This window comes from Takifugu flavidus, chromosome 2 (assembly GCF_003711565.1).
Source record: "Takifugu flavidus isolate HTHZ2018 chromosome 2, ASM371156v2, whole genome shotgun sequence".
Lineage (NCBI taxonomy): Eukaryota > Metazoa > Chordata > Actinopteri > Tetraodontiformes > Tetraodontidae > Takifugu > Takifugu flavidus.
The window spans coordinates 12,219,637-12,239,276 of record NC_079521.1 but is presented as its reverse complement, the minus strand read 5'-3'; the positions used below and the strand labels follow the sequence as shown (position 1 = coordinate 12,239,276).

The 19,640-nt window shown below is 44.7% G+C and overlaps 2 protein-coding genes and 1 non-coding gene across 4 annotated transcripts; 2 read left to right on the top strand and 1 right to left on the bottom strand.

Annotated features, from left to right (window-relative positions):
* Positions 1-106: 106 nt before the first annotated feature.
* On the bottom strand, positions 107-3,888 carry LOC130513974 (solute carrier family 25 member 44-like). 2 transcript variants are annotated; one of them, XM_057013317.1, is made up of 5 exons: positions 3,793-3,863; positions 3,649-3,733; positions 2,502-3,156; positions 2,273-2,400; positions 107-1,754 (listed from the first exon to the last, which is right to left on the bottom strand). In XM_057013317.1, the coding sequence occupies exons 3-5, from the start codon at positions 3,118-3,120 to the stop codon at positions 1,563-1,565; spliced, it is 939 nt and encodes a 312-aa protein (XP_056869297.1). In that variant the 5' UTR covers positions 3,121-3,156; positions 3,649-3,733; positions 3,793-3,863; the 3' UTR covers positions 107-1,562. The 2 variants fall into 2 exon arrangements, with proteins under 2 accessions (XP_056869297.1, XP_056869288.1); XM_057013308.1 differs by having other exon boundaries at positions 3,649-3,888.
* An 841-nt stretch (positions 3,889-4,729) lies between these two features.
* psma4 (proteasome 20S subunit alpha 4) lies at positions 4,730-7,323 on the top strand. Its single transcript, XM_057013326.1, has 9 exons — positions 4,730-4,864; positions 5,216-5,240; positions 5,342-5,384; positions 5,909-6,071; positions 6,158-6,235; positions 6,451-6,539; positions 6,623-6,753; positions 6,895-7,018; positions 7,097-7,323. The coding sequence occupies exons 2-9, from the start codon at positions 5,238-5,240 to the stop codon at positions 7,249-7,251; spliced, it is 786 nt and encodes a 261-aa protein (XP_056869306.1). The 5' UTR covers positions 4,730-4,864; positions 5,216-5,237; the 3' UTR covers positions 7,252-7,323.
* On the top strand, positions 5,523-5,594 carry trnah-gug (transfer RNA histidin (anticodon GUG)). Its single transcript has one exon. It is a non-coding gene; the product is annotated as a tRNA-His (tRNA).
* Positions 7,324-19,640: the final 12,317 nt, after the last annotated feature.

Here is a 19,640-nt window from a genome sequence, read left to right as displayed (position 1 = left end):
GAACTGGATTCACTGCAAATACCAGTCTAACCGGTTTACCTTGATTCTGTTTTGATCAGGCGCTTCACTGGTTGCTCAACATCTGCATAATTCATGAACTCAAATGTGATTCGAACACTTGAATTTCTTTATTGACAGATGGATGCGCTTGGACGACAACCAAATGACAAATGTTTGAGAAACACATTGATCTTAATAGAATTACAGAATTCAGGTGATCCACACATTCTGATTAAGGGGGTATCTGCATCATTTCATTTATGGCTTCATTTAGAATTTAGGAAAACTCAACGAAATTACTTCCTAAAGGTCACAGAAACATTTTTTAAAGATAAAAGAAACTGATGTTATGCTTTCACAGTTCACCAAACAAAAAACCAAACAAACCCAAACAGACTGGGCGATTCACCTCTGGTCAGATTTATAAAAGCTTCATAAATTATATTTTCCATTTAGACACATTAGTTTACAGGAACTCTAGAATCACAATATTGCACTGCAACATTCACCAGGAAACAGGATAAATGATTATTTCACACCCCTTCTGCCTCACAGCTCAGTTTTGGTTACTATGACGTCAAACCAGCCAATCGTCAGCAGCTGTGTGGGCTCGACATTTTTAGTCACTTTAGTTGTGCAGTTATGCTGCAGAGGACGAGTGTTCACAGCCAACAAAATACACATTCTAACCTCTGGTTTGCTTTGATCAAACCAAGAGGCAACATCTAAACTGCAGGAGGAACAACGCAGAACGCCGAGCGTACAGACACCAAACTCGAGGTTAAACTGCATCTGTAGGACCAGGGACAAACGTTACAGGCTCCCAGATCAGACCAGTACCTCATGACATTTCCTCGATCTCTTCCTGGTGTCTGGATCGAATCCATCTGGTCCATGAAGGAAACGAACTGAATGCTTCACAGTGTGGATACAGCAGATGCCTCTAAACTGTTCTCTGCCATGACTGCAGTCTGGTACAACTGCTGTTAGCTTCAAAGAGCAGCGCCAGGCTCCACTCGTGGCACAGAAACTGAACCCAGTCGATACCAACTGGAGTGTTTATACTCCGACTGCTCAGCTGTAACAACTTGCATATGTAAATGGAGGTAAAAGGCCAAACCGAATCATTCTTAAAAAGGAAATAAAATTAGAACATCTGTTTGACACCATGTTGGTGTCAGAGATGCTGAAAACTGCCGTAACCGATGCTAACCATCGCTTATTGCCCCATTTAATAACGTTCTGAGAGGAAATCCTGGATGTTCAACTCACTTTTGCTTCCCTCACATTTAATAAAACAATTCGACCCGTCAACGCCGACACAGGAACCCAAAACAAAGGAGGTCATTTAAAAAAGTTGGAGTTGCTTGTTTTGCATCTTCCAGTGTTAAAACATGGCCGCCACCTTCAAAAATGTGAGCTTTGGAACTCATGTCAGAAACTAACGGGTAACTAAAGCACAAATATGTCTCATGCCTCTGGCATCTCAAGTCCTTCAGCTGTTTAAACAAGAAGTCCAGTTTGAGGGCTAAAATGGCACATGGTCCGCCGACTCTCTGTCTTTACCAGTGTCTTGAGTCCACCAGCTCCGGACGCAGACTGAGTTTTTTAAGCGTCTCATAGCCGACCACCATGACGATGGCAGTGGGGGTGGATGAGATGATGCGAGCCGACAGTCCTTTGGTCAATCCCCAACAACCCTCCTCTTTGATCAGCTGCCTGAACGTGTCGATGACCGAGGTCCTCCCTTCAACCTAAACCAGACAGACAGGAGTAGGTCGCAGTGTTAATGTTCCCAGTCATCCAGGACAAAGAACTCTTCAGCTTAAAACGGGTCGACGGGACGTTTTTGATGTTTCTTGAAGATATACTGATCATTTGCATCACGAAGGTGGCGTGGCCCCGCCTGCTCACCACGGGCTGTTGCATGTGAATTAAGGGCCCACATCTCTTTAATGATGCAAACCAGCACCAACAACCACTAACAATAGTATTGAGTTAAACAGCCGAGGAGTTCTTTCAGATTCCCACCAGTCGGGACTGAAGGAGCCCGTTCGATGAGACAAAACCATCAAGAAACTACAAAAAAGGCCAGTTCACTATTAACACAATGGTAGCAAGTTGTTGTATAAGTTTGGGTCTGAAAAACGCTAACAAATAGCATAGATTTGTCTCTTTTGCTGCTAAAATACTCTGCCTCAGCTGTTGTTGCAGCAGCTGACATGATAAAGGGAGAGGAACAGGAAAAACCTCAACAGCTTTCACTACTAACCTGCACTCGCGCTCTGACCACATCCATCGGGTTGGTGACAGTGGAGGCTGTAGCTGCAGCCAGGGGTCCGGCCATGGCTTGCAGGATTAGATGAGGGCAGTCGGTGGGAGCCATTTTAGAAAGTTGCTCTGTGCAATATTAAAAGTACAAGATGCTTATTAACCCCCGAGAATAGCAGTAATTCTCCCCACAGGTGTGCAAATGTACAGGAAAGGTTGGAGCCACTTACCAGCATAGAAATGATAGAAAGGCCACCAGACGGCACTGTTGGGGATGTAGGTGAGTAAAGAAGCCACGTATCCCCTGTAGAAGCCCGGGAAACCATCAACGGCAAAGATCTGCGCAATAATGTTCCTGGTTTGGCCAAAAAACTTCTTATTTCCAGTCTGTGTGTCCAGTCTAAACCTGGTGAGGTGCTTTCCTTGGCCCTGCATCATCAGCTGCTGGGAAACAACATCTATAGGAACGGTGATGCTCTGGGCGACCAGAGAGGCAGAGCCTCCTGCCACCAGTGACTTCACCGTGTTGTTTTCCGAATACTGGGAGACGTACTTCCTCACCAGCTCATAGGTGGTTATGTAAGCCTGGCCTGAGATCAGCGTAAATGTGTTGACCATGAAGCCGCGATAGAGGCCCCGGACGCCCTCCGTCCGCAGGATCTTGAAGAAGGCGTCGAAGGTGCCGCTGTACAACGACTTGCCCCTCTGCACCTGCAGGCGAGTGCGGATAAGTGTGGCGGGGTAGACAGTGGCCCTGATGGCCATGGTCATGAAGACCCCAAAGGAGTAGAACTTCCTTTTATCGAGGTCCTCCCACTCGATGATCTGGATGTTCCTCTTTTGCTGCATCCTGCTCGCTGGTGACCCCCCCTCATCAGACCGAATCTGCCCGACAGCAAAAACATCATCAGCAAGGCTTGTAATGAGCCCGAGCAATGATGGGACTTTTAACAGTGAAGACACTAAATGAAGTCCAATGAAGTATATTAAAATGGTGCTCAATATCACAATGTTATTTAACTGCTACTGGGTGGAAAAGTGCAGGGAAATTGTGTTTTATAGTCAGATAGACGGGAGTAACAAGATGCTCTCGCAAATTATAAAAGGCACTTATTCAAAGTTTAACTCCGATTAAAAACAATCATACCCATTAGCTGATAGGTAATGGTCAAAGGACACTGTTCTTAAGCCGGAATGAAGCCTGCTGGAATCGCGTTCTACTTTAAAAGAAGCAATAAATAAAACGATAAAGGCAAAATTTGTTGGACAGAAACGTGGGGAAAATAGCAGCTAGCTGCAAGATACCTTCGTGTGGTTTCGAAGCTCGGCTAACACCGAGTCTCTGGCGTTAGCGTTCCGATGGTTGGAGACACTTACCTCTGGAGACAGCTCTTTACTGCATATTCATTGTGGAATCGACATGTCGGCGGCAAGTTTAATAGCACCCAACTGTGGTGTTTATAGGGGGGAAATAGCTTATAAGGACGATGAGCGCTAATAGCACCCAACTGTTGTGCTTATGGTGGAAAATAGCTTATAAGGACGATGAGTGCTAGCTCGTCGCCAACCTGAATACCAGGTAGCTTCCTGTTCCCATTTAAACGACAGCGAACCAATGACACGCGACGGCACTTCTTCTTCTGCCCCTCTATCTTAACTACGCTCTACCTGCAGTTGACTCACTACCGCCCACCGCCGATGCTGGAGGAAAGAACAATTTCTCCGGAAGTCTACAGGCATTTAATTGAGGTGAGACTTGGCAGGAGAGGTGGCTGCAACAATTGATGATGTCCCAGGGGTGCTAGTGTGTGACTTTGTTTTGCTGCTCTCCTGGCCAGGTCGCTCTTGAAAAAAGAGGTTTTAATCTCAATGAGCCTTTTACCTGGTTAAATAACACACTCCTGTCACTCTACACCAGCATAAAGGCTGGAATGGCTTGTAGGTCATCCAAGTACCTAACAGCAGGCACCATACCTCTGCCTGGCACATGTAGGTCTGTGAAGACGACAGGGTACCAGTACTGAGTCTGCCCTCTGGAGTTCTTTGGCAAGCACCAACCAGGCGACTTGGGCCTGGGCCAGGAGATAAAGTCGAGCTTGTGAACATCTGGCCCCCAGGTGATTGGTGTTTTTATTCTGATACTACCTGAGCAGGTTCTATAGAATTCTAAGCCTAGTCTGAGTCATTTACCCAGGAAAGGGTGAGAAGAGCAATGGTCTGTGGCCATACCTTCCAAAACCAGAAGCAGGCTGCCTTTGCTTATTGCTTCACCTTTCTACCTGTTGTCATCATTTACAACGGGTGAAACCGACTAAACAAGGACTATTGCCTCCTAACTAGATGGTTTGAACGTTTGACTGAATTGAAGATACATAGTGAGGTTTACGACATGGTCCTTACATTTGTATTAGCCTGTGTTTGTTTCCGTCATCAGACGTAGTGCCTCGGTCCTCCCTCTGATAGGGGGCGCTGCTGAGCCGCTGGTCTCTCCAGGGATCCCGGTGTTTGAGGAAGCACTAAACTGAAAGTAGTGGCTCTCTCTCTCATCGCGAACTGAGAAAAACTAAAAACACTTCCCCGTGTTTTCTGGAAGGTAATCTTAAATATCTACTCGTTACGGCTTTGATGTCGCACTTTAACACAAATGTAGATCACATGTATTCTATGGATGTTTGCAGTCGTAAGAATCGGCTAGGTAGCCTGCTAGCCGAACTAGCACGCCGAGATATTGCCGATTCATTATGATGGGCAGCAGTTAGCCTAGCTAGCTGAGACCTAGTTAGGTAAAGTATGTCCATAAAATGGATTGCAAGAATCGATATGCTTTAAGATTAATGAAATGGGGGATTATATTCCTACCTGTTGAAACATCATATGATTGGAGGCAAATGGGCTGAATCGTTTTAGTGTCAGTTGTTTGACTTATTGCTCTTTCTTTCCATAGAAGCACATCGGTGGCGTGAAAAATGGTAAATCGTTGTCATTTTTGTTATCAATATATACTATACTATTACAATATATTTACATATTATTTCCAATACACGGCACTATCCTGTTTTCTCTGTTGTAGTCTCGCAGATACGATTCCAGAACAACCATATTTTCCCCCGAGGGTAAGTGTTTAGCCGTATGTGCTACTAATAAGTGCTTATATATTGGTGTATATGTCTGCAGTATATGGTGTGTTTGCAGTATATGAGTGTATGGTGTGAGGGTATGATACGGCCACGGCCACCAGCTCATCGTAGCTCGCCGTGATCGTATAGTGGTCAGTACTTTGCGTTGTGGCCGCAACAACCCCGGTTCGAATCCGGGTCACGGCATTGTGAGACAATGTTACGGCAGATGAGTTTCTTTTCTTAATTTCGGTCGCCTGATTCCAGAGGCATGTGCACGGACAATAAAGCTGATATCCAATGTAATAGTTGATCTTTGTGTTGTGGTCTGGACCCACATTTACAGTTCTATTCAGGTTTGCTTTTACTTGACTCATTTCATACCTCCTGTTAGGAGGCTAAATGGAAGGCAAATTCCATTAAGCTACTTATTTAACACTTATTTACATAAAAAAAGGTCCTGTTTGGTTTGCATTTGTAAGTCAGGTTTATTTAGCTTTATCTGTGGTTTATATGTGCAGGACGCCTGTATCAGGTGGAGTATGCCATGGAAGCCATCGGTCATGCTGGAACATGTCTGGGGATTCTAGCAAACGATGGAGTCCTGTTGGCAGCGGAGAGGCGCAACATCCACAAACTGCTTGACGAGGTTTTCTTCTCTGAGAAGATCTACAAGCTCAACGAGTGAGCGAGCTGATTAATTTGACAGTCCAAAGTTACCTTTTTGTGTGGTGGCACCGTGGTCACGAGCGTGTGCGGGTGTCTTCCAGTGACATGGCGTGCAGCGTTGCTGGGATCACATCAGACGCAAATGTCCTGACAAATGAACTGCGGCTAATTGCACAGAGGTGAGTTTCAGGGAAGAACGGTCAAGGCTAAAGGGCTTTGATCACAAAGGATCTACTGTTAGGTAACCTGGTATTATTACTGCCTTTAGATGGTTTATATGCTATATTTTGCAGGTATAAGTCACAATATGGGGGAAATGGCGGAGGTGTGCACTCTCCCAACAAAGTTTTTTTCTTTGGTTTGTATTATAGCCTCTTTTTTTTTTCTTCTTCAGATATTTACTCCAGTACCAGGAGCCGATTCCCTGTGAGCAGCTGGTGACTGCTTTATGTGACATCAAGCAGGCCTACACTCAGTTTGGAGGTATGGAGCTCCTCATCCACCCAATAGTCTCATGTTTGGAATTAAGGTCACATTTTCTATTTGTTTTTGGTGCATCCTGACAGGGAAGAGACCATTTGGTGTTTCCCTGCTCTACATGGGCTGGGACAAACATTATGGTTTCCAGCTGTATCAGAGCGACCCCAGTGGCAACTACGGAGGCTGGAAGGCAACTTGTATCGGCAACAATAGCGCTGTAAGTCTGGATTGACAGTCAGTTCTAGATTCTTGAAGAGCAGTTGGACTTATAATAGTCCAAAAAGGCTGTCATTGTGTCTGCCTACATCCTGGTGGTTTTCTGTTCTTGGTCTTTAATGCTCTGACTCCTGGCCCTCAGGCTGCCGTGTCCATGTTGAAGCAGGACTACAAAGAAGGAGAGATGACGCTGTTGTCTGCACTGGCTTTGGCTGTCAAAGTCCTCAACAAAACCATGGATGTTAGCAAGCTGTCAGCAGAGAAAGGTGAGGCTAGTCATTGTTACATTGTCCACCATCATTATAATTCTCCCTAACGCTAATCACGCCGTGTCGTCTTGACAGTGGAAATTGCCACCCTGACACGAGAAGATGGGAAAACAAAAATCAAAGTGCTGAAACAGAAAGAAGTGGAGGAGCTCATCAAGCGTCACGAGGCCGAGGAGGCCAAGGCTGAAAAAGACAAAAAGGAGAAGGAGCAGAAGGAGAAGGATAAATGAGCAGATTTATTCCCCCTCTCACGCCACCACATTGTGTATTGTTTTGTCTTTTACATTAAAAGTTTGGAAAGCTTTGGATATGTTTTCAGTTCTTATCACACCATTAAAAACAAGAACTTTTCAAAAAAAGGAAAAATAGCATAGGATGGTAATCACACTAAATTATGCTGGCATGTTATGGCCTTGGCCTCCAAAAGTTACATACTCATTTGTAATTGTAGTTAACAGAGACGATACAGAAAGATTGTGATTATACCCGTGGAAGTCGCTCCAGTAATGGGATCGTGAGGTTCTTATCCTGTCCTCTTTGGCTTGTTTAAAGAGCAGCATCTTGTGTTTCAGAACCAGGCGCTGGCGCCCTCCATCTTTGATGCACAGTGTGCTGTTTGTTCTACCGACCACTGGGGGGCGACATTGTTTATCAGTTAAGACTCATGGCAAACGAATCACGAGGTCATTACCTTGTATGCTCGTATGCTTTTGCAGATGCAGATTTAAAGATGTTGAGTTTTGTTGACACTAAAGAAAACAGGTGGTGAGTGTGACAGCAACTACTTTATCTTTGTGTCACTGCTAAAGGCGACGTAGGTGGTCACCACTGGATTGAAACCAGCTGTTGGATACACGGCTGCTGAAAGGTTGCCTGAATACGTTTGATGTTGTACTTTTAACCAGATAGACCGGCCACTACATCAACATCGGGGATCCTTTATAATCAAACGATCAAATTTACAGCATTTTGGCTCTGATTTTTCTCAGAAGCGTCTTTGCACGGTTCCTGCAGCCGTTTCTAACTATGCTGCAGCAGGAAAAACACGGGTTTGATCCAAAAACAGTGGAACCAGTTTCTGTTTTCGTTTTCGTCTTGTGATGCAATCACGCCACCATTTGTAATGCACGTTTGGTGCTCGTCTTGACCGCACGCCACCCTTCAACTGCCTTAATATAAAAAGAAAAGCCACCCAAACAAAGCAGTTTTCAGGGCCAAGTTCCTATTAGTAGCCTCTGTCGATGACGTTGGCCCGTTAAAAAACAAAGTATTTGGGTCTCTTCCAAGATAAAGACTTGGCCATCCTCCTGAAACCAAAACCTTTTCATTTGACGTCAGTCTTTCAGACCTGATCTTACATGGACTTAAAGCGTAAATCAACAGCTCCAGCTCATTGGAGCAGCAGACGCAGTGAGATCATGGCGTTCACACGAGCTCCCCCAGCTCTGAGTGGGAGGATGTTGCTATCTGAGCGAGCGGAGCTGCCCAGACGCTGAAACCCAGATGATTCTGTAGATCTTAAAAAGTTGGGGGGGGGGGGGGCACTCCACTGCACTCCACCTTTGCCGGCTCTCTGTGAAGAATATTGGGATGACTAAAAGTCACCTCTGTCCACCGTGCTGACTCAGAGAGGTAGAACAGGGCGATCTGTTGTAGTGTAAACACAGACCCAGAAAAGCCCTGGAATGTCTCTGTGGTGGGAGCTGGAGTACGAGGTCAGCTGGAGGCCAAGGCAGGTGGTATACATCAGAATGGAGACTGACATCTCGGCATTAACTTATCCAAACAAGAAGCAGGCGGTATGTTATCCCGCAAGCACTGGAGGAGGACATAAAGGAAGAAGAGAGGAAGAAAGAGAGGGGGAGGACGAGTAGCTGAGCAGGAATGAGGGGGGAGCGTCCCTGCAATGGAACCATCTCCCTGTGTCGTGCTCAGTCCCAGAGGAGGGAAACAACGGTTAGCATACAAGGCTAAACATGACGCCAGGTTTGTTGCCGTCTGAAAACATCTGATCCGGGCTGATGTTGGATTTGTGATGCTCCTCACCCACAGCGAGATGGTTCAAGGCCCAGGTGTTTCACAGCATGGTTGAACTCCGGCCAAGAGCGTTTATTGTTTTTATTTACTGCCCGCCTGATTGTTTTGTCTCATCACACGTGGCCCATCCTCGTTCTTACATCAACAGGAAGTTGTTGATGTTGCACCAGACCTCACGGTGCTCTGAGCTGCAGCATCGCTGTACAAATATCTGATGCTGGATTACTGCTTGCTTTGGTTTTTGACTTGACCCTGAATGGTGCAAATTTAACTGAAAACATTTATATCGCCGCCTGGTGGCCAAATGTGGTTTCAGAAAATGTCTTTCTGAGGAAACCAGATCAAATGGAAAAGACCCTGGATTCGCACCCACGACCTTCTCATGTGTGCTAATCCCTCAGCCTCAAAGTGTTTTCACGACTAAACGGATGATTTAAAAGTGTTGCTGGATGTGAACATTAAACTCTAAATTTCTTTAAAAGCGTGGTCCCTTGAAGAGACGGAGATGAATCTTTACGCGTCAAAACAAGTTGTTTTATAGGTTTATATGTCCAGGTTTTGTTTTTGTGTTTTTGTTTTTTTTAAACACGTTTAAGTCAGATGCTTTATTTCAGACAGACGGTCTATTTCTTTTCCACATAAATCATAAAATGATTAAATGAGTGGAAGCATAAATCTTCTCTTGGGAGCTTTTGTCAGATCTGGGCTTTGATAGCTGGGAGTCAACAGGAAATGAGAGGAGCAGAGGCCAGAATGACACGCAGAGAAGTTCTCTGACCAGGACCAAAGCCTCGCTCCCCCAGTCCTGCCTTTTGTGCCAGGATTTCTGCTCTAAACCCGAACAGTCAAGGATCAGCTGAGTATTTGGACTCTGAAACATAACCTAAAACATCGATCAAAGACACAGGCTGATGGAATTCACTACAATTTAGCTGCCATTCCTGACAAGATCTCAGGACGTTTTTGGCTACAAATAAAGTTCTCAGAGTTCAGTGGATTACACTGAGAGCGTTAGTAATGTCAGTTTATATCACCTCTCACGCAGGATTATAATAATCTCTGTGTTCTTCTGAGACAGCAGTTGCACGGCAGCCATATTGAGGATAACGACCATAATGACAGAGCTGTTGTTGTGATTAAAGTCAGACGTGCTCAGCCAGGACCGATTTACCAGATAAACTCGGTCCATCAGGCTCTGGGCTGTGAGGGCCGCTGGCCTCGGGTCCAGGAGGGCGACACCTGCAGAACAGCTTCTGTCTCAGCTTCTGGACTCAGCACCAGAGGCCTACTGGGCTGTGAAATCCTGACCTTACTGGGGATCAGGAATTAAATAATCTTGTCAGCCGTGACAGCAATTTTGTGAGCAGCCCCGAAAATCCTCCAGATTACAGACTCGAATGTTCGCCACTAGATCAGGCCCGCTCACCATAAATGGAGCCCACTTTGGGTAAATAATAATTATGAGTGGAGCTGCTGGTATGACCTATTAAGGAGATTTATATGAACCTTTAAACGGCACAGTGCACTCACATTATCGTTTGCTCCCACTGACTTCATCATCTCTCGCTTCCTTTATTGGAAAAACTCAAAAATAAACAGCATTTTGTTGTCAGCGCAGCTCTGAAACGTCCTCCGATACCATCCAGCCGGTTTGTTATGATTGTCAGGAGTTATTTGTTTAAAAGTCCAGACTGTTTAGGTCTCATCATTTTCACTAGTTGTTTGGGACTGAAATGTTCCAGCAGACGTCCTGCTTCTGCTTTGGAACATTTGCCACTTGTCACCGTTTTCCTAATAAGGCTTCCGCTCAGATGGAGGAAGGGAAAATCTACCAGAGGTTAATACACCTGTCAAAGGAAATGTGGAAAGAAAAACAGCCCTGGCTACATTCACACGTATCAAAGTATAACAGAAGTTTCTTTATGTTGCATCCTAAACCTGAGACGAGGCCGCGTCCACAGACATTAATCTGGTGGAAACAGATCTGAATATGATTAAAAATCTCCACATTTCTGGCTGCCTTTTACTTCCACATGACTGTAGATATTCCTAACGGTGCTGGTGATTGTGAATAAACACATCACATCCAACTAACATGTCATATTTTTACCACATCTTCCTTTCATATTTTGCGTTTGGTCACATTGTTCACGGGTCACCGTTTCTACTCGGTCTGATTGTGTTGACAGGTGAGGTTCACAGCTGCTCTGGGATCTGCTGGATCTCCCCCCGTGATCTTTTGCCTTCACGTCACTGCAGGCTTCAGCAGTGTGGTTCCAACGGTTCCTCCTCTCCTTCTGTGCCGGATGGTTAAATGATTTTAATGATGCGGTTTGGTGACGGCTGCTGGTGCAGAATAAAAAAAGGACATCAGCAACACACAAAGTGACCTATTTTTCCATCTTCAGCAGGTGTTCCTTCTTCTGTCTTTAAAATCCTCCTTTTCCCGGTGCCCCCCGTCACCTTCACCTGTGCAGGTCTGCAGCTGCGTGAGTGACCCTCAATGGGCCTTTTGTTCCCCCTTTCCCCCCCTGTGCTGAGCCAATGTTCTGATTTATTAAATCTGCTATACTCTGATCCTCCCCATACACAAATGTGGTCAGACACATAATTTAAGGTGTGGACGACAGACTGTTCAGTGAAGAGTTTATATCGGCTTCAGTGCAGTGAGGAGACGTCTGAATCAAACTGGAATCTTGTGGGCAGTCAGTTAGTCTGACATCACAGAAAGTTCCACTAGCCAAAAAAGAGGAGAAAGTTGTGCAAGTTTTGGCCCCCGCCTCCGTCCATTGTCTCCAGCGAAACATCTCACGTTTCCCCCTTTAGATAAAACTCCCCTCAGAAATTCAGCCCTGCATGTTTGACCAGAGATGAGACCTGAGAACAGCGGGCAGCTCCTGAATTATGAAACCGTTTGCGTCCTCTTAGGGAAAAAAGCAGAGTCGGTCTGAGTTGTCGAAGGGAACGAGCCATGACAGGCTCGTGTGCGTGCGTGTGTGTGTGCATGTGTGTGGGGGGGCCATGCATTATGAATGGTGCTAAGTACGCCTCAGCTGCAGGAGCTGAGTGGAGGCGATGGAGGGCAACAGGATAGTGCCGGCCTATTGGCCGCCTGCGGGTAATGCACATCACTTTACCCCCATCCTAAAAAAAGTCCCCTCCGACTCCCCCATTACCACAGCACCTGCCACTGTCTCCAAATGTGCACCTGAAGTGCAGCAGCTTCCAAATAAAACCAAGCGGTCACTTTGCAGCAGGAGCGAAGAGGACGACTGAACATGTGGAACAGACTTTCAAGCATTGGCTCGATATAAACTTTCATTTTTAGATGCTTTCAGGCATAAAAGAGACACTTTTCTGTACACCTAACGAGCAGAAGTATAATAGAGTTAAAGGTGTTTGTTTTAACAAGTGTATCAGAATAAAATGCACCCACACATTAAAGTATTTACAGTTGCCTATTAAATGCCTCTATCTTATATTTACCAAATGATACTAAGGGTTGACACCAAGACACCCTGGACCAGAGGTCAATGATCCACTTTGTGGTCTTGTCGCCTGACATTAGGCCGTATGTGTTGCACAATCTGGTGAAGAGAGGGGACGAGTTGTCGATTAATCACACCCTGGTGGTAAGTTGGATCCACAGGCAGGAGAGGCAGCTGGAAAGACTTGGCAGACCCATTCTATTGCTCTATTCTATCTATTGTATGGTTCTATTGTGAGGTTCTGGTGGAACCCTCTGTCAGGGACCATGTTCCACTGTTGAGGCAGTTGTTCAGCACTGTGGCCGAGAGGTCTCCGGTGCCCGTCCTGCCAATAATCCCCGAACGTAAGAGATGCCTTTAAGCTGTAGAAAGAGTCCTATCAAGTCTGGTAGACTTGGGGCACTCCTGCGGTAGGTGACAGGTACCAGCAGGCCAAGCATGTGCACAGGTCGGGCAGTGGGGGAAGCAATACCTTGGGTCTGGAAGAAGTTTGGGAAGGCCATTTTGGAAGGCTACCAGTCGGCCTCAAAAATATTCTGGCAAACCTTATGGTGCAGGGGGAGAGCAGAGCTCTACCAAATCTGTTTACAGTTGGAGTTGTTGACTTTGACTGGGAATGTTGGGGGGCAGTGGAAGGAATACTTCAAGGACCTCCTCAAACCCACTGACGTGCTTTCAGTAGAGAAAGCAGAGGCTGTGGACCTAGAGGTCGACCCATTCATCACTTAAGTTACTGATGTAGTTTGGAAGCTCCTCAGTGACAAAGCAGTGAGGTCGACTGAGACTTGAAAATCTCAACTCTGTAGATGTCGTAGGGTTGTCTTGGTTGGGGCAGTTGTGGATAGTACCTTTGGACTGGCTGACCGGGTTGGTTTTAGCCCTATTTAAAAATGGGCATTAGAGGGTGATCCAACGACGTGGGGATCCCACTCCTTAGCCTCTGTGGGAAGGTCTATTCCAGGGTACTGGAGAAGAGAATTCACCTGATAGTTGAACACTGGTTCTGGAACACTGGGACCACTCTCTATTAAGTCAGACTTGGATTTCGATAGGACAACTCACTGTCTGTGGTTCTGTTCATTATTTTCTAGGGGCAGCCAGGGGCCGGACGAGGTCCAGCCCAGGAGCCACTCTGCTCTGCTTTTCACAGATCATGTTGTCATGGTTCCTTCGGGCTAGGACCTTAGAGCAAGGATGATGAGCTCTGCCAAGCGGGAGGAGTTCAAAGTAGAACCACTGCTCCTACACATCAAGAGGAGGTAGCTGGGGTGGATCGGGCATCTGTATCAAATGACCCCTGGAACCATTTCTTGGGAGGTTCCAGGCTTGTCCTGCTGGAAGTTGACCCTGGAGAAAATCCAGGACACACTGACATGACGGTATCATCAGTCCATTCTCTGTCCTCTCTGTCCCACTATGACCAGTCCATTTACACTCTCTGCTAACTAGTCAATTTGTCACCTCTGTCCCTGTATAACCACAACACTTTTTGTCCCACGATAACCAGTTAATTTATTTGTTTTGCCCCACTACAACCAGTCCATTTATCTTATCTGGCCTAGTAAAACCAGTCCATTTCTTCGCTCTAAACAGTATAACCTGTTAGTAATCTGGAACAAAAATGAACCATAATGGGATTAGTTTTTCTATAAATGTATAAACTGAAATCTGGACACGTGTCACTTCCTCTGGATGTTTAGAAATATTTATTTAATAACATTTGCTGGAGTGACGGTGTTATTACAGGATACAGAGCTTTTTAAAATAAAGGAAGAAAATGAAAGAAAATGACATCATGGTTCAAAATGTCGACCACACGTCAAGTTAAAGATTTTAGGTTTCCAAAGTTTCTTTGTTTGAGCCACGTTTCTGTTGCTGGAACAGGAAAATTTAAGGGCGTGGAAAAATAAATCAAATGAAGTCATTCTTTTCTTGATGAAATGCTACAGATATCCACGTGTTTATGTAACATGTTTGCATTAACGTTGCTAAAATGGTCTCCGGGAATGTTCCTGGTACAAAATTTCCCATGATGCTTCAGCTCTTGCTCTGTAAAGAAATCCCAGTGGAATCCACCGTGGTTAAACCGAGTCTTCCTACCAAGTTTAATATTTGATGAAATTAGTTCTGCTGGCTGCTTCTGCACTGTTACTTCTGCTGGATTGCCCCACCCCACCCCACCTCACCCTTGGCTGTAAATTGCAACCTAAATTTTCTTCTGTTCATGGACGGAGAGTTTGGCCTGGAATGATCGACAATTTCTAGCTCCAATTAAAGAAAATGTTGAGAGACTGGCTTAATCTATGACCTCATTTCTTCTCAAATCTAGTAATCATCATTTTGTAAGGTCAGAAAACTAAAAAATATGTAAACACGTGAGCTCATATTGAATGATGGAAAGAATGTTTAGATTTTATGGATCAGACAGGCTGTTAAAGGCTAGATACAGGAACAGGAGGAGCGCTGTAGATGACCCTCGCTGTATTGTTTCCAGGTGCAAAGGCTGCTCATGTATTTCCCGCCAGAATGTCGTAAATTAGAACGTCACAGTCCGAACTCTGGTTTCTGGATGAGCCAGTGGGCTAAAAGTGTGGTGTTTACGTGAAGCTGATGGATTTAATGTCTATGAGAAGGACCGAACTACCTCCTGCTGCCATTAAGCACCTTGTTATTGTCCATTAGACGAGAGCCATGCTAGCAGTGGGTGAGAGAATAACGTGCACTTAAGGTGTGTTTAGATTGGGGAGCAGTGATTGATGCTCTGTGAGGTTTGAACGCTAACAGGATGGACTTCACTGGGAACTGCGCCACAGCTGCAATTATCTCTCATCTTCATACATTTCTAAATGATAACATGACTTTGGAGATGTGCTTAAAGCGAATAAGCTGTAATGCTAACTTGGTGTGACGTTGAACAGAGTTGACTGAATATCAGCTGTCATAAATCTGACAGACCAGCTGTGGGGGAGGGGGGACCGGCCATGTTAAGATTTATATCAAGCAGTAAACTTAAAGCTCAACTTTAAATCTTGCACAAGGTATTCTTCGCCCCACCCCTTGCCCCATCACACAACAAAAGGAACTCGAAACTTTAAGCATTTTAAAGGTCTTCTAAGGTCTGACCAAATAAAGTTGCTCAAGTTACTACTGAATCTCCATGTTATAAATAAATTGACCCTCTGTCCCTGCCCACGACCCAGTTTAGCTTGTTGGAATGCTAATTTTCATTTGTTCAAACCCAACTCAATTGAGTTGAATTGTTATTGTTTTATTGACAATTTTATTTAAAGTGCAAATAAAGATGGAAGGACATTGATATTAAATAATAAAAGACATGCATTTTATTTTGGCCATAACATATTTAAGAAGACAATACTTAGATGGTCCGACCCCTTGAGGATTGACTCATGTCAATAGTAAAACGATCTGTGCAGATGTGACATCTTCTGTCCTTAGACCCTCGAACAAAAATACACTGTTCTTAAAAAATACACTGTTCTTAAAAAATACACTGTTCTTGCATTGCGACTGGTAACTTAGCAACATCCAGCTGGTGCTTAAGAGTTGCAGTGACCTTTACTGGTTTGTTTCTGGAATTTTAACTTCTGCTTTTTATGTAATTCTTTTAAAAGCTTGTCCATCAACACACTGGTGAGAAGATGATCATTTCTGTTTTTTGCTTTTAAAACTAGGTGGCCATTCAGATTTCTTTTATGTCTAAAAAAGCTTCTGGCTGCGATGTTAAGATATCTAATTTACTCGAACATTATTGTGACGTTCTGCGTTAGTTACTGACACCTTGTGGTGTGGAGGTAGACTGCAGCCTGAGCTAGCACTGCACATGGTCGGGGTCTATTTTGTAGCCAAAGGATGCCAAAAATAGCCGAGTATTTTTGGTGTTCCCAGGCAACCAGAGACAGCGTAGTTAAAGTTATCGTTTTAAAAAGTACCTGGTCGGGATCCAAATCCCAACATTCTTGGATCAGAGCCCTGTGAACAACCCACTCAGCCAAACCTCAACATCCTGGCTTTGTCACTACTCATGTTTAAGATGGACCTGAAGGCTAATTTCTCCCATGTGCCCCCTGTGGTGGCAATTATAACACTCACTCTGGAGGCATTTTGTTTCTTTCTGGCTCCTGTAGAACCAACCTGAGAGGAAGACATGAAGAGTTAAAAGAGTTTGTGCTGATCAAATGATGACCAAATTCTGAATAATCCTGATTAATTTCATCTTGTTATTGAATAGCTTGAAAACTTTGCTGCAGTTGCCAGAGCAACAAAGCTTCATTGCTTAAGAATGACCCTGCTACAGGTTAGCAGAGGCTAGGATAACATGTAGGCTATTCTACCTCATAGCAGATACAATTAATATATTACTTAACGTCCACAAAGATCTATGTCCCCTGCATATTTGTGTTGCCCCTGACAACAATAGAACAGCACGCTGCATCTTCGGGAAGAGTGTTGCTCTTCAAAAGCATCTCATTAGATTCAACTAGATTCTGTAACTAGATTCAGATCCTTTATTGTCCCACACGGGGAAATTTACAGTGCAACAACAGCAACAAGAGCACTCAGAGAAAAATAAGATAAAATCAAATAGAAATCAAATGGAATATACAAAGAGGATGTATATTTACAATAATCCAGATAAATGGATACTCGGCCTCTGTGTACCTGTACATAGTACAGAGGGTGAATACATTATCAACAAAAAACTAGGTGTTGTGCATTAAAACAATCCCCAACGTGTTGCTGTTGCACTGTTCGTGTGTCTGTTTTTAATGTCCTCAGATCCTTGCAGCAGAAGGAACTCTGAGCTCTGTTTATTTGGCTTTAATCACTGTGAGGTGTCCGCGCAGTTATGCAAAACATGTGTCACAAATTTGTCCAAAGAACACACAGAAGAACAGCGGGAGGCCAAAGTGTGGTGAGAAACGATGAACTCGGATCGCGATTCGCGTGTTCTGTGCACAAACCCAACAAACACGCACCCACCTAACGTGACGGACCCCTCGCTCGTGGTAGATCACCAGTCACCTCTGAAGGGTGACCACAGCCAGCAGCAACCAAAGTTGTCGCTGAAGCAACGCTGTAAAAAGTGACCGGCGTTAACGGCGCGACGGTGTGGTTTTTCACGTCGTCAGAGTCATTATGTTTGTGAGTGGGTAGGGGGCAGTTTACATTCCTCAACAACACAGATCAAGACCAAGTGTCACAGCTGAGCGTCCCTACAGGAGATTGTCCGCTCTGCACCACAGAAACTGCCCGCAGGCGCAGGGCGTCTCCGCCACTGCTGAGTCTGATGGTTATCAAAAGCCCTTCCTCTCCTTTAAACCCTCAGCCTGGCTACTGTCTTGTAATGGTTTGGTGGCTCAAACAAACAAAAAACTTCCTTATTTAGGTTTATTTTATTCTGAAGTGAACATTAAGTCTTCTCCCCCACGGCTGCTGTAGCCAATGACGAGGCCCCCCACAGTTAATTATCCTTTTTATCTTGTTTTTCCTCTTTTCCTGCTTTTCCCACCCACTTTACAACCCCTTGAGATGCTGGAAGCTGCCTTTCAGCCTGGAATAGCTGGGAATCTGTTGCCCTTTCGTTTGAGCAGCCCCCCCAGCGTCCCTTATTCCATACATAAACAGGAAGTGAAGACCTAGCTGGGGAGAAGGTTCTGAAAGTGTTTATTTACCATCAAACTTATTGTTCATTTGAGTCTTATGCGCTACTATATGATCAGGAGATTTGTCAAGTGTAGTAAAGTGTGTAAAACTTTATTCATACCAGCCCTTTTAAAGCTTTGATGTTAAATAAAACGTATTTAGCGTATTTCCCCCGTATTTAGGGATATCTCAGAGGGATTTCTTTTTTTATCTGCTCATCTCCCTTCATGAGAAAATGACTTTTGAAACGCTCCCAGTGGGTCATTCCTCCAGCATTTCCTCTTGTTGGGAATGATCTTGCTGGAATTTTTCCCCCCACTGTAACAGAAAAGAAGAACTTTTAAACAAATAATCAGATCAAGAAGAAAATCATCTCTGTTTGGTCATTCCTTTGTGCTCCGAAAAGTGTGTGAGAAAGACAGAAAGTCCTGCAACAGTCTCCAGACCTGGGAAGGGTGTTGGAGCAGTTTTAGCCCGCAGTTTCTTTTTTGGCTTCCTATGAGACAATAAACACGCTCACTTTTGGCACCGGCATTGTTGTCATTGTAGAAAACATAACAGTCCTGCAGATCCAGAAGACAGCAGAGAACTGAGGTCACCTCCTCTGTAAAAGTCAATGCGGCACGTTTATTTCAGGCCTTCGAGTCCTGACGAACTTTCCTCTCCCTGTGAGTGATTAACGGAACAAAACCACCATGGCTGCACGTGGCGGCTTGCATAATCGATGCCTGAACTGATGAAACTAATCCAAATGCCGCTGTGGTAACACAGTGGTCGGCCAGAGTCGTGTGTCTCTGGGAGGAGGTGGCGGAGCTGTTCAGGGCAGGATGAGAGTGTTCATCACCAAACGTGGTGGCGGAACTGTGCTGTGACTGGACGAGCAGCTGTATTCAAACATGCTCCTCCTGTTTGGCAGACTTGAAACAAATACACTAATTATCTTCTCATGATTCTCAGAAATGCCTTTTTTTTTAGGTCAGTTTCTGTTGTTTTCCTCGATCATTTCTAGACAATCAGCATTTTCATCTGCCAGCATCCACAGGGCTGAGCTGCTTGGTGCCCTCCAGGAACCTCACCCAGAATAATAGCACAGCATGCCTCCAACCGTATGTTTTCCCCATTGGTAGATAAGGAGTGATTCACATAAGCACATTTTTATCTTAATAAGGTCAAAGTTGGTGGTCGTTTAGTGCAAAGAATTAAAAGAGAAACTTTTTTTTTTAGGTTATCATGAAATGTTAACCAAGCTGCTGATTAGACAACTCGCTTTCTTACTGTGTTTTAACAACCATCTATTAAAAATCAACTTCTCCTCTTGATAATTGCGTCTGCAAGGAAGCGCTGATGGAAAATGGCAGCTGCGGAGCTCCTCCTGAGTGCAGCTGTAACGTCGAATGAAAGCAAAGCATTAAATTGTTATGTGTGTCATC

What these genes read in the sequence shown, in the direction of transcription:
- psma4 (XM_057013326.1), top strand. An exon ending in AAGATCTACAAGCTCAACGA is followed by an intron (nt 6,072 to 6,157) that starts GTGAGCGAGCTG and finishes GGTGTCTTCCAG; the next exon opens with TGACATGGCGTGCAGCGTTG. An exon ending in CAAGCTGTCAGCAGAGAAAG is followed by an intron (nt 7,019 to 7,096) that starts GTGAGGCTAGTC and finishes TCGTCTTGACAG; the next exon opens with TGGAAATTGCCACCCTGACA.
- LOC130513974 (XM_057013308.1), bottom strand. Translation starts at nt 3,120, where the DNA reads ATGCAGCAAAAGAGGAACATCCAGATCATCGAGTGGGAGGACCTCGAT. An exon ending in TTTCTATCATTTCTATGCTG is followed by an intron (nt 2,401 to 2,501) that starts GTAAGTGGCTCC and finishes AATATTGCACAG; the next exon opens with AGCAACTTTCTAAAATGGCT. An exon ending in TGGTCAGAGCGCGAGTGCAG is followed by an intron (nt 1,755 to 2,272) that starts GTTAGTAGTGAA and finishes TGTCTGGTTTAG; the next exon opens with GTTGAAGGGAGGACCTCGGT.